This window comes from Piliocolobus tephrosceles, chromosome 5 (assembly GCF_002776525.5).
Source record: "Piliocolobus tephrosceles isolate RC106 chromosome 5, ASM277652v3, whole genome shotgun sequence".
NCBI classification, from domain to species: domain Eukaryota; kingdom Metazoa; phylum Chordata; class Mammalia; order Primates; family Cercopithecidae; genus Piliocolobus; species Piliocolobus tephrosceles.
In genome coordinates this window covers 151,749,894-151,774,535 of record NC_045438.1, presented here as the reverse complement: position 1 = coordinate 151,774,535, position 24,642 = coordinate 151,749,894, and the positions used below count along the sequence as shown (strand labels likewise).

The following is a 24,642-nucleotide window of genomic DNA, read 5'->3' as shown; positions in this document are numbered from 1 at the left end:
GAGCCCATAGAAAAGAATGATAAAACATGCTGTGTCTATATCCACAGGGCTGCTATGAGAACCCACTGAGGTTCACATATTTTGTTGAGGTTCTCATCCAACAAAATATTTCTTTAGATACTGTTCAGGCCAGATACTGTGCTAGCAGTGACACAGCTAGAACCCAGGCAAGAAATGTCTGTCCTTATCAAGCATACCTCTAGGCACATTTTGCAAACTGTCAAGACTTGTGCAGAGGTAATGAAATCTGAGATTTGTGCTTGACACACCCAGAGGATAACCAGCTCCCCCATTCCAAATTATTCCTGCTCTGCATTCCTCTTCATACAAATGCAAACCAGAAGACGGTTCCCGTAAGACAACTATTAGTCTTTACTAAATCACTCACACATTTCCCCAAATGCTCCTCATCTGTCTCATGCTGAGCAATTTCTAATACAGATAAAAATCAGGAGCTACTACAAACAAGGTTACGGCATGTAGTCATCCCAAAATGTGGATGCCACAAACCCTGAAACATTATTCCTTTTCATTATTTCAAAAGAAACAAACCATGTTTTAAATATGTACCAGGTGGCTGGGCGTGGTTGTTCACGCCTGTAACCCCAGCACTTTGGGAGGCTGAGGCGGGAGGACTGCTTGGGGTCAGGGAGCTGGGCAACACAGTGAGACCTCGTCTCTACAAAAAATTTGAAAATTAGCCAGATACAGTGGCACGTCCTTGTAGTCCTAGATATTCGGGAGGCTGGAGCAAGAGGACTGCTTGAGCCCGAGCATTTGAGGCTGCAGTGAGCTATGATCATGCCACTGCACTCCAGCCAGGGTGACAGACGGAGACCCTGCCTCTTAAAAAAAAAAATTAAATAAATACGTATGAGGTATATCTGCAATGTAGATTTAATGTAATAATTTACAAAATGGCCATGTCATGGTTATTTTTAATTGGATAAAATAAGTAGCTTATGGCTTGTTTTCTGTAACTCACCCTTAACACCCTCCTTCATTTGTTTTCCTTGGAAGATGTGCCTATGTCTCAATTCTAAATAAGTGGTTCCTATGAACCTTTTGAGAAACAGAATTCTTGGAGGATCTGATTGAAAGCTACAATCCTCTCCCAGAAAAACCAAATGATACACAGAATCATGTGTATCATTGAAAAACCATGATACACGGAATATCATACTATAATACAGTTCCTGGGGGAGCCTCAGGACATTCTGGAAAAGTTCAGTGATCAGAAATGAAGAATTCCCAATCACCTTATTGTAGTGGCCACAAAGGGGCACACTCAGTGGCTTCACCTGACCACCGCAAAGGTTCGTTCTTCTAACCAGCCTACACAATTAGGCACCAATGCACAGCAATATCACATTGCAAACTACGCAGCATTAACTGATGTTGGGGAAATGAAAGGAGATAACGAGTCCAAGCACGCCCATTACACACTTCTCCCAAAGGGCACTGCAGCAGGGGGTGGCTGTAAGCCAGGCAACAGGAGATGCATTCATGAGCCATGACCTCCCGATGCCAAGAAACAGTCCAAAGTTCAGCAAATGGGGATGATTAGAAATTTTACAAGAAAATGGAATCTTGAGCTTTTAATTTTACTGAAATGTGATGTTCTGCTTTAAATTCAAAATGCATTTACGTGTTCCATGTCCTATGAAGTTATAAAGAAAAGATATATTTAAATATATAAAAGCCAAAGGAAGTGCTCACTAATAATAGTCCGATTACAAAAAAAAGTATCTCCCCTCACCCGCCCCGCTGTTTGTTCAATACAACTGATTCCATACACTGAACCATCTCACTATTGCTTTTCTTGGCTGCACGTATATGAGTGCACAACCCACAGTAAATAACAATAATAAAAAATCCAAAATAACAGGAAACATATACAATTATCCAGAGAAAATATGTCAAATTATAAAGTCTCTGAGTCATGATAGTAATCAAACCTGAGTCTATATTGGCTTTACAAAACACTCTTAAGATTTCCCGTAATAAAAACAGAGGTGTAGTTACTCAGGTTCTTTTGTGAGTCAACACATCTGATTTGCTAAAGCTGAAACATACTGTTGCTTTCCCCATGGCTGAGAATGCAGTGTCAGTAACATGCTAGTTTTCTGCTCTGCTTCAAAAGATCTGCTACATTTAAGAATTTAAAATAAACACACACTCTCTCTCTCTTACACACACACGAATACATAAGTATTTTCTACCAAAGAAGGTACAAGGTGTTTTTACCCAAAAACTCCGAATGTGTGTGATACTGCATAAAGTTCTCTTTAAGTACGATTGGTATGCTACGTTTAAAATATTTAAGACTGTGTTTCTATAAACATTTATACAGACTTCTCAGAAATAAAAGAGAATTCTACTAAGGATTAAAAGTCATTGCCGTGATTTATAAGCTATTTCAACTAAAAATTCTAAACTTTGAATTATTTAGTTTTCAATGGGAGAGATCATTCCTTCCAGAGATAAGAGTAACATACTGTATTATCATTTTTCCTACTTTAAGTTTCCAGGTGTAACATCTCTGGAGACATTTTCATTTTATTAAAAAAAAAAAAATTTGTGTGATCCTTTAAACAACAATCTATCCTGCAGTTGAAATGAATTCAACTACCCACAGTCAGCTTACACATAACTTATTACTATAAATCAACTAGAAAAACTAAGCTACAATCATTACTTAATCCTAAAAGGAGCAGGAAGAGGCAAAACTCAAATACAATCTTGTATAGGTAAAATCATGTTCTATATCGCCCCTTTGGTTAAACCTTTTATTTATGAATCTAGCAAATTTCCCCTCATAGGCTAAATTTCCTTAAGCTTTTCTGGACAAATTCCCTGCATTCAACAGAATAAGTTCCAATGTTTAGTCAGAAAAGAGACTCTGGAGCATTAAGATAATTACACAATTTCAACTTCTAAGTATATATATTTTTAAAATTAATAACATAGTGTACTTCCTTACTTAGAAGGAAATTTAAATTGCAAAGAATCTGACGTTTTGAAATTTCTGAACCCAAAAGCCATTAAAAAATAGCCCATGAGCCAAGCAGCTTCACTAAAAGTTTATCACAGTGGAATATTTCCACAATATGCAAGTTTCTGGCTATCGTGCAATTTTAAATTCATGTCCATTTTCACTCCACTGTGTTTTTTTAACATAAGACTAAAGCATGTTGATTCTAACACAAATCATAAAAGAGACTAATGAGGAAAGTTCAAAGTAACCTCAAGCATGATGACTTCATGTTCAAAAGATCTTTCTCACGTTAATAACGTTTAAATCTCTGCCTGTGTGTGACTCACATGCCTCAGACTGAAGTTCAGCCCAATCCACTCTCCCAACTGATTGGTGAGGGAAGTACATACTTCATTGTCTTAAACCCAGAGTGACTGGCATTCCCTCTAACTGGGCAGTGTGTCTAAATATGGAAAAACTTCATGAGAAACTGAAACAGGCAAAGAGGAAAAATGTTACTGGCACCGGTCCTTCAGGATGAATCGAGAGAAAATTCATAAAGTCTCCAAAAGAATTCTTGAGGTGTCTTTTTAATGAGTAGGAATTCCAATGCCTGGGGCTTTCAGTTCTTTGTGCATCAAAGTTTTCTTCTAAGCATGTGTGTTAATGGAAGAGCTGGAGTATCTTCCATGACAATGGCCTCTCATTAAACCCAGCGTTCCTCCCTGAGAGATGACCTGTGCACTTCACTCCATCCATCACAGGCAACTAAATATACAACCAGGGCAAGCAACCCCATGAACAGGGTGAAAAACAGCCACTGGAGCTGGCTATTTACAACCCTGCTCTGCTCTAAAACTTTCTATGGGACAACCATTCAGACCCGAGCTCTATGTACAATATGTTTCAGCCTTAGCAAATTAGACAGATGCACTGACTTACCTGCTAAAGAACCTGAGGCACGACGCCTTAACTTTTATTATAGGATATATTAATAGTGTTTGGTAAAGCTGGTATAAAATCAGGTTTGATTGCTGTCGTGACTCAGAGGCTTTATAATTTGACATATTTTCTCTGGATAACTTTAGATTTTTCCTATTATTTTGGTACTGGGTTGCAGTACTCAGGTGGCACCTAGTCTTAGGGCTGTGAGGATCCTGCCATGGCCTGAGCTCAGTCACTATTACCAGTTTCACCAGAGAAAGACAGAAAGTGGAAAAGTTCAGGCTAACATGAGTTTCCCAGAGAAACACAACTTATTTTAATGTCAAACTTGTTAAACGAATTACGATCCATTTGAGAGAAGGCAGGTCAGATGATTAAAACTAACTGTTCATTATGTTTTGAAGAATGAAAGTGGCTATATGGTTTTACAACATGATCCCCTGGAAAATTAAAATGAAAGTATGTTAACTTCCTTTGGCTCTAAATGGTGCATCTTGCTTGTAACGTTGGACACTGGACTCCTCTAGAGCCTTCTTAAGTATGAGAGCTGAGTTTTCTGTGTTTATTTAGGTTTCGAGAACTGCTATTTATTACTCTGATACTGCGTGTTTTCATTCCAGAGGAGTGTGATTGTTAATTTGTTATTGCGAGCTCCTTAAGGAGTCAAAACATCCAGAGAAAAGCATGAACTACACACAGCAATAAAGGCTAGAAAATGTCTCAACAACATGGAAATGACTCACTGCTAAAGACATGAGGGATTAAGAAACACTCTCCCATTCAATTCAGGGTAAATTTGTTCAGATGAAACAAACAAGAAAAAGAGCTAAATCCAGTTTTTGAATCAGAAACCGAATTCAGAAAAACGTCTTGGTTGAAATGCCCTGTGAAAATAGTTTTAAAGTATTTCTGTTCCTTCCTCTCATCAGTAAGGTCAATAATCACTTGCACTCATTGTGCATATTTAGCCCAGTAGCTACTCCCACATTCTCACATTCAACAATATTTATGCCCAGATAAGGAAGAGAATCATCCCTTTCACAAGTTGACTATGTTTATTCCAACATTTTCCTGCACCATTTTAAAGGAAGAGGAAAAAAAAGCATCAAAAGAAAGCCTAAGCATTCCTAAGGGAAAAAGACTCAATACATACAGACCTTTATAATCAATTCAGATCCAAGTACACAAGGAATAAGTGCATATGGGCAGGAACGACTGGTAAATAATTCGCTAACTAAAAGTAGCTGATATTTCTCTGCCCTCTTTGCCCCTAGCCCTCTGAGTCCTCCTCCCCACAATACCCACATAATTTTCCTTTTGGCCATAATACAGAATTCAATCACCATATTAAGATGAAGCCCTAGAAAGTAGCTTCTTATACTCTGTGAACTGTAAGAGGGAGGGGTTCCAGCCAGGTGCAGTGGCTTGCGCCTATAATCCCAGCACTTTGGGAGGCCAAGGCAGGCGGATCACCTGAGGTCAGGAGTTCAAGACCAGCCTGGCCAACATGGCGAAACCCCATCACTACTAAAATACAAAAATTAGCTGGTTGTGGTGGCCTGTGCCTGTAATCCCAGCTACACAGGTGGCCGAGGCAAAAGAATCGCTGGAACCCAGTGGGGCAGAGGCTACAGTGAGCTGAGATTATACCACTGCACTCCAGCCTGGGTGGCAGAGCAAGACTCCATCTCAAAAAAGAAAAAGTGAAGGGTTCCCAGTTCTGCCCACTAATATTAAGAGATTTTAATATGTATATCTTAGTGTCACTGCTAAACTAAAACACTGAGGTAAAACACTTCTTTGTAGATGATACCAATTATCATTTTTAAATGCAAATTACTAAGACCTCTTGCACCCAATTATGTATGACATAGAATAATTTCTTGGCCGGGCCTGGTGGCTCACACCTGTAGTCCCAGCACTTTAGGAGGCCGAGGCAGGTGGATTGCTTGAGGTCAGGAGTTCAAGACTAGCCTGGCCAACGTGGTGAAACCCTGTCTCTACTAGAAACACAAAAAACAGCTGGGTATGGTAGTGCATGCCTATAATCCTGGCTACTCTACTCAGGTGGCTGAGGCAGGAGAATCGCTTGAACCTGGGAGGTGGAGGTTGGAGTGAGCCAAGATCATGCCATTGCACTCCAGCCTGGGTGACTAGAACAAAACTCCATCTCATTAAAAAAAAAAAAAGAAGAAGAAGAAGAATTTCTTAACAGGGTCCTACTTCAGATGGATTGCTCAAGAGTTCAAGCCATATAGAGTAAAATTAGACATGGAACATACTACTTTCTGGGTCTGGGCCAGTATGACAAATATTACAAAAGCTATTTTTTTCCAGAAAGTCATCACAGTTTGAAAGAGATAGTGACTTATTACCCTAAAGCCTTTTCAATTATGAAGTGCCTGCTCTGGTGTTATTACATATACAAAGGTGGTTACAAACATAAATAAGTAACCAAGTCTGTTTTCTCTTTCTCTCCTCCAGTAAATTATGTTAATTAAACAAATTAAGATGACTAAAGTTCAAAATCTTTCATAATTGTATACAATTTTCAAGTATCAGTAAAACCACAAAGCAAATAGATGTATTAAATATAATAAAAAAGCAATTATTTTGGATCTAGATGTACTAGTAAGTAAGAGAAAAAATGGAAATAAATAATTCCAAAGTGAGGCTTGATGCTGAAAATTTGAACCACCATCTCTATCAATTATCCTAACACAAAAAAAAGTTACTACATACTCAGTTATTGGGCTCAGAGAAGACATCTAATATTAATAAGAAAACAAGTCCAAATTACAAAGTTTTTTGTTTGTTTGTTTGTTTGTGTTTTTGAGACAGAGTCTCGCTCTGTCGCCCAGGCCGGAGTGCAGTGGCGCGATCTCGGTTCACTGCAAGCTCCACCTCCCGGATTCACGCCATTCTGCCTCAGCCTCCCGAGTAGCTGGGACTACAGGCGTCCACCACCACGCCCGGCTAATTTTTTTGTATTTTTAGTAGCGACAGGGTTTCACTGTGTTAGCCAGGTTGGTCTCAATCTCCTGACCTCGTGATCTGCCCACCTTGGCCTCCCAAAGCAAATTACAAAGTTTTAAGAAGAAATATAGTTTTAACTCTCCTAAGTACTTATAAAAAAAAACTTCAAAATGATCACCAAATTACTTAATGGACTAAGAGAACTTATATAATAATGTAATACATAATTATGTATATATAATCATATAATGCATGCAAACAGGAACTTCCAAAGTGCTTAAAAACAAATTTTCTTTATTCTTTACTCTTAATTGTTATTAGTCTGTGACATTATTTATATTATTTTTAGCACAAAAAATCTTTTCTTCTTAGACAAATTACTAATATAAATATTAATTCAATGTGCCCAAAAATTTGGACTATAAAATGATCAAAATTAACAAAATTTCTGTCCACTGAAAGAGAAAATTCATCAGAGACCATTTCCTCCATTCACCAAGCAGAGATGCCAGTAGGCACAAAAATAATGTAAGCCACAACTGAGCAACTTGAGACTGCACATTTGTTCATTCATTCGGGCCATATTTATTCACTATCTACTACTCTAAAATGGGGAAGCAGCAAGGGCAAATGTAGAGGTTACTTGGTCTAGACCCTCATTTTGCATGAGGAGGCTCTGAGGATTACAGAGATCAAATGCCTGGAGCACGCTGAGTTTATCACAGAGAAAGGGCTGGAGAGGAGAGCAGGTCCCTTCCCTCCCTGCTCCTTGCTCTTTCTGCCACACTACCCTGGATGCTGAGAGGAGGCAAAGGCCTCCAGTCACATGGAGTCTGACCGGGACGCAAGACATCTAAGCCACAAAATGAAGCAATAAATGACATGATCAAATAAGCTGTGCACACAGGGCGGTGGGGAGGGAAGTTGGTTTGGGCTGAAGCAGTTGGGGAAAGGCTTTCTGTCCTGGAGAAGTGGAGATTCATGCTGGGCATGGACAGTGGGGCAGACTGAGGACAGGTAAAGAAAGAGAGGCTGGGAATCCGCAGAGCAAAGCAGGGCGGTCAGAAACAAACAGGATATGTATGGGCAACATCTGGGATATAGGGCAGAAACCAGGTTCTGCCACCCTTTCTACAACTCAAGGTCTCCTTCTCACCAACTCCACTACCACCATCACCCATATGCCTGGTATTTTGCCCTAAATGTTAAACAAATAAATTAGAAAACTCCAAAGGAGAATGTTAATATCATCATAGCAGGTGAAGTGTGAATACTAGGGGTATTACATGGATTGATTTTCTTAGTCCTTTCATTGACTATAATCCCCACTCTTCGGGTGAAGAAACTAAGGCACAGAGAGGTTCAGGGACTTGGCCAAGGTGGTAAATGCCAGGGCTGGTATTCGAACCAGAGAGATACCAAAATTCTGGTATACCCAACCACAGATGGGCACACAGGCACAGCCTTCACCAAGTGTGGATTCCAGCTGCAGGAGAGCATGGCATTCCCTTCCTCGTCACCCAGCTTCTATTCCTTCCAGTTCTCCTTCTGACTATTTCGTCCTAGTTACTAAGAATTTCTAAGGTGCTATCACACCTCCAGGGCTACTTCCAAAAGCCTATTCGAGCTGACTCAAATGGAAGGTTCTTTAGGGACCTCAGCAATCCAAACACAGCAGACATCCGAGAAATCCTGAAACAAGCCTTCCTACAGAATGATGACTGCCTGCCTCTCTGGCAATGGAGAATGGATTTTAAAAACATCCTCCTTTACTGTACAAAGTATCTGGTCACAAGGTTTGTTACTGGCAGAACCAGGATTAAAAATTGTGACCTCTGCCTTTTTTCTCTCTCACCCTTATTCTCCCAAGGTGTATATTTATATGTTTTGCAAAGTAGCCAAAGGCAGACTTCAAAAGGAGCTTTCCTGTGGGGTTAGCGGTAAATGAATAACGGCTGGACTGAGAGAGCAAAGAGAAAATGAGTCATGGATATTGTGTTAAATATATAAGCGTTCGCTGGCTTTCTTTGAAATGTTTTCTCATCTAAACTTGGAGCTGTTGGCTTTGTATTTACTCACCCTGAAACTGCATCTGGGACTCTGGAGTCAAGCTCTGAAAAACATTCAAAGCCTGTATTCTTTCGTTCGAATTTTAGGCATTGCAGCTTGTCATACCCATGTCCTTTTTACAGTAATGCAACTTAAATGAGGCAATAACTGAAATGGCTTAACCAGGGAGATGTGGTTGAGCACCATGTTGCAATCCAGCCATCTAACCCTCATAGAGGTCTCCGAGTTGGGGACAACCTACCAGCAACTGGTTTACTGAGATCTCACAGCCCACACTGTGATGCTTTGGGTGCCGCGAACTAAAAGGTCCCTCTTTTAAATTATCTATTGCAACGGTTCTATTTAAATTTGTTCTGCGGATTCTGGCCTTCCCACCTGATTCCTGACACGTAGAAAATGGCCCTCTGAACATCAATCACATAGGGCACTCAAGGACCAAGTGCTTAGCAGTCTGTTTGGCACACAGTAGGTGCTCAATAAATGTTGATTTTTCCCCAAATGAATGAAAAATCTCTCATCACAGAGGTGGCAACAGATTAAAAAGAAGAAACTTTAAAACTCAGCCAACCACGATGGAGCACGCCTATAATCCCAGCAATTTGGGAGGCCAAGGCAGGCGGATCACTTGAGGTCAGGAGTTCGAGACCAGCCTGACCAACATGGTGAAACCAATCTCTACTAAAAATACAAAACTTAGCCGGGCATGGTGGTGCATGACTGTAGTCCCAGCTACTCAGGAGGCTGGAGCAGGAGAATCACCTGAACCCAGGAGGTGGACGTTACAGTGAGCTGAGATCGTGCCATTGCACTCCAGCCTGGATGACAGAGTGAGTGAGGCTCCATCTCAAAATAAATAAATTAATTAATTTAAATGGACAATAACTTGGAATTTCCTTTATAAAATTAAATGTCTGCATATTAAATGACGTTTGTTACTGCTTGATTACAATTTGAATTCAAGATTACCACTAAAAATCCCTTTATAGGTAGAAGTTATAGAAAAAGATGTATGAACGCAAAGCTTTCTGGAGTTAAAGGGTAAAACGGTATATATAAAAAATATATCTTTATACATATGTAATATAAAATATGTATAATAACATATTTTTTAATTCTACAAAATATAGAAAAGAATATTACAAGAAAATGTCCTACCTTCCTTAGGAACCACGCGTACTAAGAGTTTTTAGGAACAGCACCCTGCCTGAAGATTGTATTCTTGCCCACTGTTCTTTCCTAACAAAATTTCCCTTCAAGTTCTCCTTTTGTTGTGAACTTCAGTTATTGCCTTTCCACTGGCTAAACACAACCACACATATCTTTCAAAAGCTAATTGAAGCATAAAGAAGTTAAACATGATTTATTCAAGGTCAAATTTCAAGTCAGTGGAAAAGCCATAAATACAGCCCTTCCTCTTGCTGAGTGTTCTGGGTGCCGGGCCTTGCTGCAGGGTGATATTTTGACTTTTGATTGGTGTTTTCAAATTCCTTTGTGTATTTAAAAGTAGCTCATGTTGACAAGATAGAAGGAAGAAGCTTGAACAAATGTCATTAACGTTGCACAATTTCACACTCCTGGACCTATCACATGTGCCATTGGTTATTAACACATTCATTTAAAACTCCCTGAAAGACACTGTATAACTGGCTCAAATGCCTACAAATGGAAGGAGGTTTAGTAGCCTAAAATATACTCTATTTTTCCCTTTAAGTGCAACTGAAACACAATCCACGATAAGCAGTTTGTGCAAAAAGAAATGCTCTGCATTTAAGAGCTACACTAAACTGCACTAGACCACACTCTAAGACAAGACCCGTATTAACAGAGCCAGGGAAAAATGAAAAGAAGATTGTGGGAGCGCAAGATGCATACAGGGGAAAAAACATTACAAGCACTGAGCTGCTATGAGAAATGAGGGCATCAGAGCAGTCATAAAAAAGAAATCACAAGCATGTGCAGATTAAACAGATAACAAGAGAGGCTTTTTTTCTTTTTTCTTTTCTTTTCTTTTTTTTTTTTTTTTTTTTTATAAAAAGGGAGGTCATTCCTCTTGCTTTCAGGAGCTTGAAAAATAAAACAGAGCGGCCAAGGGCTACAAGGCTTTGACCATCTGGTGAACACAGCCTTTAGCATGAGGAACCTAATCCCAGGGAGCTGTCTGTCCTTTGGTTTCTGCTACCACACTAGAAGACTACTTGATCAAACCAATGGGCATTTTTCCCAGTGATATCTCTGTATCATGAAAAAGCACATTTGTCATTTAATTTTTATCTAATTGTATCGCTGTTTTCTTCTCCGCCTCTTTCTCCCACCTACCCCCACCCCTCCTACACTGGCATTCTCTGTGGTCAAAGAATCTGTTTCAGTATTAGTGTTCAATATAGCAAATGTCAAGTAAACACTCTACACATTTCCTGTGCTATTTAAAGCACCCTAAGCAATTATTTGCTCTAAAGTATTAAACTGTAGATTTTCTTAGCTGGTGCCAATTCTTATAGTGATAGCTGTCACAGAAAAGTACTTCAGAGTACTCAAATGCGGCTTTTAAACCGGCAACACTCATGCTACATTTGCCAAGACTTTTCTAGTAATCATATTTTTACGGCATGTTTTTGAGACAATGGACTAACTGCAACAAAGTGTCATATGTAGCTCTTTTTTCATATTTGAAGCTTAATAGGCACACTGTAGTCTTTCAACATAATTTTTCTCCAAGCAAAAAGACAAGAGATAGAACATAAAAACAGGCGGACTCACATAGTCACACTTCAATCTCATTGTTACACTGCTTGGTGTTACAGGCCAGAATCATGACCACTGGAAAACATCACTCCGGCTGGGTGCAGTGGCTCACGCCTGTAATCCCAGCACTTTAGGAGGCCAAGGCGGGTGGATCACTTGAGGTCAGGAGTTTGAGACCAGCCTAGCCAACATGGTGAAACCCTGTCTCCATTAAAAAATACAAAAATTAACCAGGCATGGTGATGGGCGCCTGTAATCCCAGCTACTTTGGAAGCTGAGGCAGGAGAATTGTTTGAACCCGGGAGGCCAAAGTTGCAGTGAGCCAGGACAGCGCCGCTGCACTTGAGTCAGGGTGACAGAGCGAGACTCCATCTCGCACACACAAAAAAATCACTCTATTTGATAAAGCTCCAAATCATAATAGCTGATAAAAGGGTCCCCCAACACTAGTTTTATAAAGGGTGCACACTGTATTTACACATACAAATGCATGCAGCACTAGAAAAATATTAAGCAACCAAAACATACATATGTAAATATGTGCAAATGACTAATATACTTATACACATATGCCCTTATTAAGCACTTTTATGTGTGGCTAGACGTGGTTCTTTTGAAATCTTTTTAACTTCATTACATGCTTTTGTAATTTTGTGGAGTAAATTAAAAGTAACATAGTTCTAAATCCTAAGCAGCTAAGACTGCATTAAATTGCCATCTCCTCCTACAGAATTGTATGGCCCTTGAAAAACTTCTATGGATGAGTGCAATTTGCAACCAAAAGCAAAAGCCTGTTTACCTATTTTTTAAATGTAGTGAGTTATTCAAATATATTTTCCAACTGATGAAAGAATTCTCTTATTCCTGCCACACCAGCACCCATTCTGAGTTTCATGCCCACTGTACCAGTTATTACTACTTGCTGAAAGGCTGCATTAAAGCATTAAGGGACAACAAGGTTACATTATCTTAACATGTTCCACTTAATGGTTTTTGATTGTGTTATGAAGTGCCCTCACATTGGTTCCCAAAAATGTTTGCTATTTTAAGAGCCACACTATTAAGGACCACATGTCAGCCAGGCACAGCAGCTCATGTCTGTAATCCCAACACTTTGGGAGGCCGAGGCGGGAGGATGGCTTGAGGCCAAGAGTTTGAGACAAGCTTTGGCAACATAGCAAGTCCCTGTCTCTACAAAAAAATTTCAAAAATTAGTTAGGCGTGGTGGTGCACAGCGGTAGTCCCAGCTAATCAGGAGGCTGAGGTGGGAGGATCACTTGAGCCCAAGGGTTCAAGGATGCAGTAAGCCGTGATCATGCCACTGCACTCCAGTTTGGACAACAGAGTGAGAACTGACCTCTTGAAAAAAAAAAAGAACCAGGCCAGCTACGGTGACTCACACCTGTAATCCCAGCACTTTGGGAGGCCGAGGTCGGGAGTTCAAGACCAGCCTGACTAACATGGAGAACTCTACTAAAAATCTCTACTAAAAATACAAAATTAGCTAGGTGTAGTGGCATATGCCTGTAATCCCAGCTACTTGGGAGGCTGAGGCAGGAGAATCACTTGAATCTGGGAGCCAGAGGTTGCAGTGAGCCAAGATCACGCCATTGCACTCCAGCCTGGGCAACAAGAGCAAAACTCTGTCTCAAATGAAAAAGAACCACTGGCTGGGTGCAGTGGCTCATGCCTGTAATCTCAGCACTTTGGGAGGCCAAAGTGAGTGGATTGCTTGTGGTCAGGAGTTCAAAACCAGCCTGGCCAACATGGTAAAACCCCAGCTACTCCAGAGGCTGAGGCAGGAGAAGCTCTTGAACCCAAGAGGCGGAGATCGCACCAGTACACTCCAGCCTAGGCAACCGACAGAGTGAAACCCTATTTAAAAAAAAAAAAAAAAAAAACAACCAACCAAACAAACAAACAAACGTCTATAGACTATAGAGTTAAGATTTGTGAATTATAACCTGACAAACCTGTGAAAGATCTGTTGGCACAGTCATATGAAACCATCCTCCTCAGGTGTTCTGTTTGCTACAAAACATAGCACGCTTTATTTGGAAGGGCATGCCTCATTTGAATGAGGCAAAAATACTGTCATCTCACCAAGAATTCCCAACACTAGTCATGACACAGGCCTGGGCATCCCAGCAAGGAACACTCTCCTTAACCTTTTAAAGGAGGTTTGTTGTGACCCAGTTCTTCTTTGTGCTCCATGATGGTGCGAGAAAAGAAGGAAGAAGGATAAAAGATGAAAAAGTAGGGAAAAAAGAAGAGAGAAAGGAGAGAAAATAAAACAGTGATCTGGCTAGCATGCATTTTTGTGTACTTTTGTGAAAAATATATGCATACTTTTTTGAGATGGAGTCTCGCTCTGTTGCTCAGGCTGGAGTGTAGTGGTGGTACAATCTCAGCTCACCGCAGCCTCGACCTCCCAGGTTCAATCAATTCTCCTGCCTCAGCCTCCTGAGTAGCTGGGACCACAGGTGTGTGCCACTATGCCAGGCTAATTTTTGTATTTTAGTAAAGACAGGATTTTACCATGTGGGTCAGGCTGGTCTCGAACTACAGCCTTCAAGTGATCCACCCACCTCAGCCTCCCAAAGTGCTGGGATGACAGGCATGAGCCACCGTGCCCAGTCTTAAAAATATTTTAAAACATCATGTTTCTACAGTGGTTACTTCTGAGGTGGGAAGAATGTGACAAGATTGGGGAGGTCCACATAGGGGATATCAAATTGATGGTAATTTTAAAATATGGGGCGACAGTTAAAGGAGCGTTCACTGAACCCTCATTTTTTATAATTTACATGTATTTTGTGAATATACATTTGTATTTTTATTTTACCATATTTTATTTTATATTTAGTAAAAATGATTTTTGAACACAACTGTGCAAGTTCTATGATGACACAGGTGGTAGGCAATAGAGTATCATTAGTTAAAAGCACAGGGTCCAAGGTTAAAATGGCATGCACTGGATCCCACTCCCAGCACTTACTAGCTCTGTGACCTTGGGCAAGCTACTAACCTGGTTACCTTATCTGTAAGGTGGAGATAATAATGACCTATGTAGGTTGACTGTGAGGATTAAGTGATTAGTACCGTGACTGACACATCCTAAATCCTCAGTATGCCAGCCAGCCATTATTATTGTTAAAAGAACAGACTCGCTGCATTGTGACCTTTTTTGAGTGTGTACACTCCCTCCTTATGTTTTTGATCACAAATAAATATGTATTAACAATGATTTATTGAATAAAACTATCAGCAATCAAGTTCCTCTTTTTTAAGAGACACTCCATATGTCACTAGAAGATGCCCAAATGAATAGGGGAAACAAATCTAATGGTTTATAAGAAAAGTATGAAGAATCTGAATATCCAGGCACCCTTTCAGGGAAGTCTCATTAATATTAGTGATTTAACTGCTATATATAAGAGAAGACCAAAATTCTGTCTTGGGGTACAGACAAACTCCAGCAGTAATTGAAAGTATGAAGATATCTGCCACTCACCTGTAGGTGTACTCAGAGTTCACAAAATACATTAAGTCCTAATATCTTACACTGATGAAGAACAATCATTAGGAACATCCACTTAGCTCTTTTTAAAAGGTTGCAGTGAGCTGAGATTGTGCCACTGCACTCCAGCCCAGGCAACAGTGCAAGACTCCATCTCAAAAAACAAACAAACAAAAAGCTGTCCATCAAATAATACAGAAAAAAACATCAAAGAGTCATCAAAAATTAATTTGTTTGAAACCATGGGCCACAACTTATTCAGCATTATTTTTCCCTGCTAGCATAGGACTCTGCACATAGTAGGCTGAGAAAAAATAGAATTAAATTGAATGCAAAATGAGATTAGACAAAAAGATGTTTAAAGACCCTTCTGATTTAAATTTCATGAATGACAAACTGCCTAAATAATCAAACTGTTACTGATTATAGTTGACTCCGGTTCATAGCTAAACTCCAGAATTCACTGATACATTAATAATGAAATGTATTCCTCTTTCCTTAATTTCAGTTAATGTGAGCATGTTCAATCTACATTTCAATGTTTAATTCTATTATCAAAGTATTAAGAATATGCCTCCCTGGTAAGATTTTAGAAACATAAAGAAACTGACAACTTTGGGAAATATATATGTTCCGCAAGAATGAAATTAAGACATTTCTTTTGTGTTTTTTCTTTAATAGTTCCTAATCTCCCTTCAGTGTATTTATTGGGCATTAGTTGTTATCTAACACAACAGTTCTCCTAGCACAATGAAATCAACCTTAAAATAGAGAGCTTTTCAGGAGTAAAAAGAGGCTGTTACAAAAGAAAAATACTAGAAGGGAATTATCTTTATATCACATAGTAATTTACATCTTAGAAACTTAAAGTTATATCATAGCTGTACAATTAGCCAAAACTGAATATATTTTATGAGATACTGATTACTCACAAGAACAAAGGGAAATCCAATTGAAGGATTAAATTCCTGTCAAAACCAGTCACTCATGTGTCTGCACTTATATCACAAAGCGTTTGTGAATTTGATGCATATTCTAGACATAAATCCCCTTTCCAGAGAGCAGAAATGCCTAATCTGCCACACTCCAAACCAACATAGATTCACTAGCATTTTGGATACGTAAGAACAGCTCCCCACACCATTAGCAAAGATTATTTGTAAGTGGAAAATCAAGAGACATAAAGATTTCTAAGTCAAAATGCAATGTTACTTAGTTTTCTGCAGCACATAACAAAGCAAAAACTTTCAGTTACAGAGAAAAGCAAAAGCAAGATCATTGCTCCTTCACAGAGACTGGTAAATAAAGAATGTATGCACAAAACACCTGGATTTGCTTTCCTGTTTCCTTGCCAGTAACTTTTTTTATACGATTATCTAACAGTCAAACAAACCTTCAAAGCAATGAATTACGCATAGACACACAGACACACTCTCACACAAAAGAGAGCAAAGCTGATGCTATTTAAATATCATGAAATATTTTCCTAACCATGCACAGATGGAAGTACAGACGTTTCTGCCAACCGCCTGGTTCAGAAACTTTGCTCTATTTTTAATTATTTGGTTCACAGGACCCATTTGTGATTAACTTCTGCGTTGCACGGCAAAGGAAGTAAAGTTCCTGACCCAAAGCAAAGAACACAGAGAGAAGCTTAATTATTTTTAAACAGCTAGTGTAATATTGTAAACCATGTGTAGAGACAACTAATTTGTCAAAGACCAGTTGATGACTGTTGCAGTTTGAAGCTGTAGGGTGTATGCAGAACAGAAAAATCCAAGGGAACTTTAGTAAGTGACGCCAAAATGAATCTCTTAATGACAAATAGATTTTCATCTCTGAGAAATGGCAATGGAGCAAGAAATAGAGATGAAGAAATTAATAGTGTTGTAAGGCCTAATCTCATTAGCAGGAGAAGTTTCAGTTTTGACCAGGAGCAGTGAATGGAATGCCAGCAGCCATAAGCACAGGAAATGGACTCAGATGCAAGACGCTGGTCAGGAAACTCAAGCCATAATATTCAGAATCACACACCAGAATTTTAGCTGAGCAAGATGAAATCCCAGAAGAGAAGTAGAAAGAGAAGCGATGGTTCAGCAATAAGACAGAAAAGATGGTCAAGATATAAAGAATGAACAGGTTGGAACTGTTTGGAACTGTTTTATATTTTTAAGGGCTATGCATTTACAAAAAAAAAAAAAAAAAGTAGTTTCTAAGTAAGAAAACGATAAACCCAAGTAGTAAATTAGTATAAACACAGAAAGAAAGCAAAATAGAAGGCATCCAGTTAAGAATTTTGAAAGCAGAATAGGGCTAAAACCTAACAGAACTTTATTCCTAGAGAAGCTTTCTCTTGATCAATAACCCTAAAATTTTAAGACATTCTGTATTTAAGTCCTTAATGTACTTGGAAAACCTCAGAGTCTACTGAATCATACGGGCCACAAACAGCCAAAATATTTCAGGAGTAATAGATGTTGCTAAAAATTACATTTGCTGCGGATCCAGGACCAATGCCAGAATGATCTGGGAATTTAAAAAACAAAACAAAATAATAAACACCTAATTTCTCCTTGAGGAGTGTAGAAATGGAGAATAAAAACAGAACTTCCTTTGCTGGGGTCTCTCAATTCTAAAGCTCAGTTCCTTCAACCGCTAACACTGGCTATTAGCTTTCAGCCGGGTTGGTTGACATGGTAAGACCCTTAGAAGAGCACATCCGTATCTGTGGGTAATTATGGAATTTCAACAATTGGAAGCAACTCAGGGAGCCATCATGAGGAGAAGAAAAAAGGTAATCTGCTTCAGAAAGTCCAAAATAAAGTGACTTTATTATATACATATTCATATGCCTCCTCTATTATGCAAATAGGTGAAGTATGTGTATGGGTGTGTGTACTGGCAAAAGACTAGAATTTTAAAAAACCAGGATTTTAAAAAAAGCACATCTATGACTGAATTATTTATAGTTGCAAATGGCTTCATAATACCAACCTAGTATTATTACTGCAGGCACTGGCCCTGCTTAGAAACGTTATTTCATTTAGAAATATTTCTATTTGTTGTAACACTAGCCAGTGTGATGGGGTTTGACCTGTCTTTGTCCATAAAACAACCCTATAAGATATGTAAACATGAATTCTATTTTCTTTAAGTGAAAGAAAGCAAAAATATGGTTGTCAGAACAAGAACTGCTTTCTGTGGGATATTCTAGTTAAATGAAAGCTATTCAACTTGAATCAATTGCTGTATCCATTCTCCAATACACAGCAGATTTATATTTCAGAAGGTTTTTGACAGAGAACAAAATGTTACTGAAATATCTCTTCCATTCCTTTTGTCCTACATAACATTCCATGGGCTGAACTCCCAACGAGGGGCATATATTTGTCAGCTTCTGTTTGCACTTGTTCTATTCTAGTTTGTCTTTGTTGCAAATTTTCCATTTTGACCCTTTCCTGACAAAACATTAATATATACCTTTTGGTTGTGTTATGACTTGTATAAAAAAAAAACTGACATTTTTATTCTGCACCACCTTGAAACACCCATAACTTCTTAAAATAAGCCCTGCTATTTAAATCAGTGATCAAATTTTTTTATATCTGCTTATGTAAACACTCGAAATCCAGGGAGAAAATTCTTCCAATCCAACAATCCACACATTCCTACACAAAACCAATCACTTGAGTATTTAAAAGCTAGATCTGTGGCGAGAGACAGGCTAGAACTAGCACAAACAAGTCTGTGCAAGATGAATTTATCCTCCACTGCCTCTACTCCAGGTCATCCCAGGACTATGCCTGTGAGCTAATGCCAAGATGGAAAAAAATGGATGGGTGCCTTTTTTCTAGTGTATTTGTGTAAAGACTCCCCAAGAGCTCAAGAGGGAGTTGCTGCTCTACAAATGACAAAAGGTGTGTAGCTGCAAGCCAATCAGGCAGAACATTTAACATCATCCTGGCCATTAATGACTAAGCCTGCGCCAGCTCAAAAGCAGTCGGAAACCGACGTCAGACTATGGGACAGCTAAAACATTGGTTCTCAGGGATGTCGTCCAAGAGGAGGTCTCTGAAGCTGGGTGTCATCCTTTAGGGTGGCCCAGAATAAAATGGTGACACATTATGCCTCCTGGCAAGTTCATAAACACTTTGAACGGCAAAGACACCAAGTCCCGGGGACTTCCAACGAAGATCTTAGGGCAAGAAGAGATGTCCACCAGCACTTTCTGTTCTGTGACCTGTTAGAGAGAAACATTCTTAGCTACTCCATCACCAAGCAAAAGTCCACGCCAGGCTATCTCCTTGACTCCCGGGGGGAAATGCTGTAAAGAGATTGAGGAGGGCACCTACGAGAGAGATAGATGGCCTTTGTCTTGTTTGCAGTACCACCAATGAGGTTTCCAGATATAAAATCTGGCTTCTGTCAAGTCTAAATGTGAATCAGATTCTAAGTGTTTCTGCAACTAACAATATGGTCACCACCAAACCACTTCTGCAAAGAAAGAAAAGGCTTCATAATAGTTATTGCTTCTGGCACCAAGAGATGGGCAATGTATTTTACTAAAAGATTAGCCACTGGATGTTGTAACAGTAGATACTTAATTATTGGGGAAGTAACTCATGGTTTTTGCAGATACAAATGTCCAGCACCAGCTGCTTCTTGCCTAGCAGAATAAAGCTGATTCACAGGTAGCTGGAAGAGCTTCTTCTAACCTCTTCTGTAACATCTAGTAGAAAGACAGCAGATATCTACACAGAGAAATGATCTGATTGTACAATCTTCCCATCCACAAGGACTTCTCAGAGCAGATGACATCAAATTTCAAGATTCCATATACGAGATCAATTTGATTTCCTGATGTTCTTAACCTTGCTGACACGGGTGCATTAAAGGAAATATAGCTCAAAAAGCTCAACTTTAAAGGAGCAGTGGCTGCAAAATGAAAACCATTCTCTGTTTATCCATCAAGTTTAGACTCAGGCACTATAAAAACATCTAACATAAAAATTTTTTTGGTTTGTTTGTTTGTTTTTGTTTTTTTTTAAGAGACAGGGTCTCACTCTGTGGCCCAGGCTGGTCTTGAACTCCTAGCCTCAGGCAATTCCACCGCCTTGGCCTCCCAAAGCATTGGGATTAGAGGCATGAGCCACCGGGCCCAGCCTCTAACATCTAAATTTATAACAAAGCACTGTTCCAAGGGATAACTAGGAATTGCACATATCCAAGGGACTGGACTCCTGCATTTCTGCAGCATTCCAGCTCCATCTCAACATTGTTCTAGTGGGCTAACTTAATTAAGCAAAGACATGTCTTTTCATCCTACAATTGTGGAAACGCAAATAATTTCTGGAGTATCATGGCTGTACAAGGAGATGGAGAAGAAAGCTGAACTACAAGTCAGAAAATCAGGGTTACAGCACAGGCTACATGTATTTCTAACCACTGGAATCCAATTAATCAGTCAACCTCGTAGGTTCTGTTTTCTCCCCTAGAAAATAAGGATACTTTTCTACTCAAGGAGTCATTATGACTATCCACTGAAACAATTTATCTAAGGCACTCTGAATTCTGTGATGTGCTATTATCAGCTGAGGCAGACTCATGACACATTAACCACTGCACATGGTCTGGATAACTGTGGTTTTAAAGGCTGTAGTTACTAAATCAGAGGCTCAGACTGCAGAATATCATCAAGAGAAAGGGTAGTTTCGACTAGTCCTACAAGAGAAACAGGAAACATAGGACTTTCCTCCCAGTGTACTCTTCAAAGACCCTGGACATTTAAAATGAGAAGTTTTAAAAACATTTTTCTAAAGGAAGTCTCATTTCTTGAGACTTCAGGGCAAAAAGTTAAATTAAGTGCACCATTCAGAGACAGAAACTTTGTGATTTCAGGTCACCGAATGTTCTCTGTACAGCAGGACAGCCAACAATGGTGTTTGGTCATTTCCATATATTAAAAAGCCCTCCCTCCAGGACTTAAAGATGATATGAACTGTGTTATGCAGTTTAGTCTGAGGAAGGCTCATATACTACTGGTAACACCCACATTTCAAGGTCCTTCTCAGAAAGACGTTTCTTCATTTTAATGTTGTTTATTACTCTCCTAATCACTAGGATGATTGAAACAGCTTTGCAACTCGCTGGGAGGAAAATTAAAGAAAGTAGTCTTCCTCCTTTTATATCTGTTTACACAGACTGTTAAAATAGCACGGTTCATCTGGATGATGTTGAGATGGAAAAACAATACAACCTATTCCTTCTGAAGAGCAGAGAAAGGTACAAGGGGTTACAGAAGCTTAAACAGAACAGGAAAGTCAAAATAAAATACCGAAATTTGGGCTTAGATGCTATCACCATATTTCCTTTAAACTCAATAGAAAGCAAAGTCGTATGGAAAGAGATTTTTAAATAAATAACCATGTCATTTTTTTGTATTCTGTCAATACAATCATAAACTTGTCTTATGGGTCTATGATCATTTACAAAAGAAAAAAAAAATCCAAATCAAACCAAACAAAACTGCTATCTTTTGAAAAGTATCAGATCAGACACCAGAAAGGCAGCAGCTGGGGAACACATTCTTTCCCAGTTCTTTAGACGAAGGCTGTCTCCCAATAAAAGCCACAACTTGGGGTCATACTTCTCTCTAGTCTGGGTTGCAGTGACCCAGGCAGCTCCAGAGGTGAACTGGACACAGAGCCTGGAAAAGGGGAAGAATAATCAAAACAAAATTCATCCAGAGTCCTTTCTGCCTCCACTTGGAACCTGTCAGGGCACAGCAAGGTTGTAAGGGCCATAGGGTCCTCTCCTCTGGGGGTGCTGCAGCCGTCAAAGGACCCAGGGCTTCAGTTTCCAATGGGAGGCATTTCCATACCTCTTAACAGGTTCTGACATACGGTCCAACATATGGTTGCTCACACCATCGACCACAAATGCACTCCCTCTACCCGGAGAAGGTGTCCTCCCCTACCACCAACAGCGCAACTTCGAGATGAAGTCATTTACAACCCAGAGGCCAACTCAAAAGGGCACAGATAAGATTAGATGGACCTCTTACCCCACTGGTTTCATACTTGATGAGAAGGGTTTGCAGAAGAGGGTTTCACGGTCACCCTACCCCTTTAAGCAGTTCTCCTTTCCATGTGGTACCTTACCTAAATCCAACCAACAAACCTCACTTAGAACTTCAGAACTACTTTCTTCCAGATCAAAGTCTCTCCTTGGGATAACTATCTCACTAGAAACTTTCACCTGAGTTGCTGAGTATGACCATGAGAGCACTTAAAGGAAACTGATCAAAGTCAGAAAACAGATGTTAAGAACGTGAACCTCAAATTCATTCATTCATTCAACACAATAGCTGCGTTTCTAGAAATCTTCATATAATCGAAATTCAATAGGAATTGTTTCAAAGAGGAGGAAGGAAGACAGTCTTAGACATTCAAAAACAAAGGCATTTTTCCTGTACTGAATTTCAATAATAATAGTGTTTTGTGTGGTTATAAGTGCAGTACTATAAAACTGAAATATGACTGAACGAATTCAGCACTCTATTACGTATAGCTTTCATTCCAGAAAATTCATCCTTGGGCCTTTCTTTCTCCTTAGCACAGGCTTCTTACACATTTTCGTCACCTTTATCACCCACTGTGTGATAGACAAAGCACAAAGCCACTGGAACAAACAGGTGCCATAGCTTTTTCCACCGCTGTGGTTCACAGGACCCCATGCTCGTTCCTGACCACAATTATATACATCACAGTCCATATTAATAGATGGAATCACATCCAATTTGCAACATAAACATCACAGGGGGAATGCCTGTATGTACTGCCCATTCACTAGATGCCACATACTGAGGAAAGGCAGCCCTCCTATTGCTGGGCTTGGAGAAGGATTGTGAAGTGTTATACAGGGGGAAGAATGGGATGTTATGGGAGCCCAGAAAAGATAGCAAATAACCTAGTCCCTAGTCCAAGGACTTCGTGAGGAAGAGACTCTAAGTTGAGATTTCAAGAATGAGGGAAAGGTAGCCAGACAGCGGGGGGAGGGGAGCTGGGTTCTAAGGAGGGGGAACAACATGTCTAAAGGCTGAAACACAAAACAGAGTATAGCGCTTGAAAGAGGAAGTGTGATAGGACCGATGTGGGGCAAATACAGGGCAACATGTGAGTGATAAGGCTGGAGATACAAGGAAGGTCCTCAAAACCTACTGATCCACATTAAGGATTCTAGACTTTATCCTGAGGACCACGAGAACCCAGGAAAGGGGTTAAGAAAAACACAGATGTCAGCAGATTTCAAATACTAACAAATGTTCATTTTGGCTTCAAAGAGGAAAAACGTGTTGGACCAGAACAACAATATATTTAGACAGGCCATTTAGGAGGTACATCATATGCCAAACCACCCAGCTCAGCAGAGCTACTCGTCTAAACTCAGACTTTGAGACCAGCATTCCTCAAAATTCAATGCCTAGGAAGTTGTTCCCAGCCTTCCACTGGAAGAGCTATCTCTGGAGAAGAGCTACAACAGGAAAGGAACCAGGGTAGCATCACGCCTCTCTGGTTCCTACGTGGATAAAAACCAACGCCAAGGAGCCCATCCCTTAGCAGGGCAGCCTGCTAGGTAGCAGGGATGTATGACAGAGGATGTGAAGACCCCGACCCCGGAGACTTGGATAATGGTTAGACTTTGGCCAGGCCTGAAATTCCTGACTGATCTCTCTAGGCCCTAGTGAGGGAGGCTGCCAGACATGTTTCTACCCACTGCTTCCAGGGCAGGGCTCCCTGAGAAACACACAGGTCAGCAATGGAGGGTAGAGAACTGGGCAGAGAGGATGCCACAGCCAGGAAATCGGCACAGGGTGGGTGAGCATCAAGGAATGAGGGGCAGGTGGGAGAAGGGGAAAGGGGCCCTTGGAGACAGAAAGACTGGGACTTCGACAGAAAACAGTTCCCAAGGGGAAAAGTGAGCAGAAGAAAGAAAGAGCTATTCCCAACAAAGCCATCCAGTGGACCACTTGCCAGCCTGGTGCAGAATTTGAGCTGCAGTAATCTTATTTCTTCCTTCCAGGTTGGCCCTGGGTACAAGTAGAAGAAAAGAGAGGCTGATCATATAAAAACATGAACCGTTGTACAACAAAAAGCATTATCATTGAAACGAAAGGAAACTGGACTAGGGAAGTAGCTCTAGCAAATATGACTTTTTAAATGGATTAATATCTAGAACACATGAAGAGCTCATGTATATAGATTAGAAAACATCAAGACTTTCATCTGCTAATTGTAAAAAGAACAATTAGTAAACAAACACAGATGGAAATGTTCCATCTCTGAGAGGGATCAAAGGAACAAAAACTTTAAAACCAAACAGCCTATTAAATTAGTCAAAAAAAAAAAAAAAA

At 39.9% G+C, this 24,642-nt stretch overlaps 2 protein-coding genes across 5 annotated transcripts in view; both read right to left on the bottom strand.

Moving 5' to 3' along the window:
* Nucleotides 1–24,642, bottom strand: part of ATXN1 (ataxin 1) — a 462,258-nt gene that overhangs the window by 420,959 nt on the left and 16,657 nt on the right. The gene's annotated exons all lie outside the window — the stretch shown is intronic.
* The window catches only part of LOC111541132 (translation initiation factor IF-2-like), a 99,612-nt gene that overhangs the window by 58,520 nt on the left and 16,450 nt on the right, over nt 1–24,642 (bottom strand). Inside the window, exon 3 of one of the 2 annotated variants that reach the window (XM_031935688.1) lies at nt 14,538–19,470. The exons of the other annotated variant lie outside the window; for it this stretch is intronic. Within the exon in view, the coding sequence (XP_031791548.1) occupies nt 19,427–19,470 (44 nt within the window). The 3' untranslated portion in view covers nt 14,538–19,426. Of the gene's footprint in view, nt 1–14,537; nt 19,471–24,642 lie in introns of those variants that run through there. 2 annotated transcript variants of the gene reach the window in all.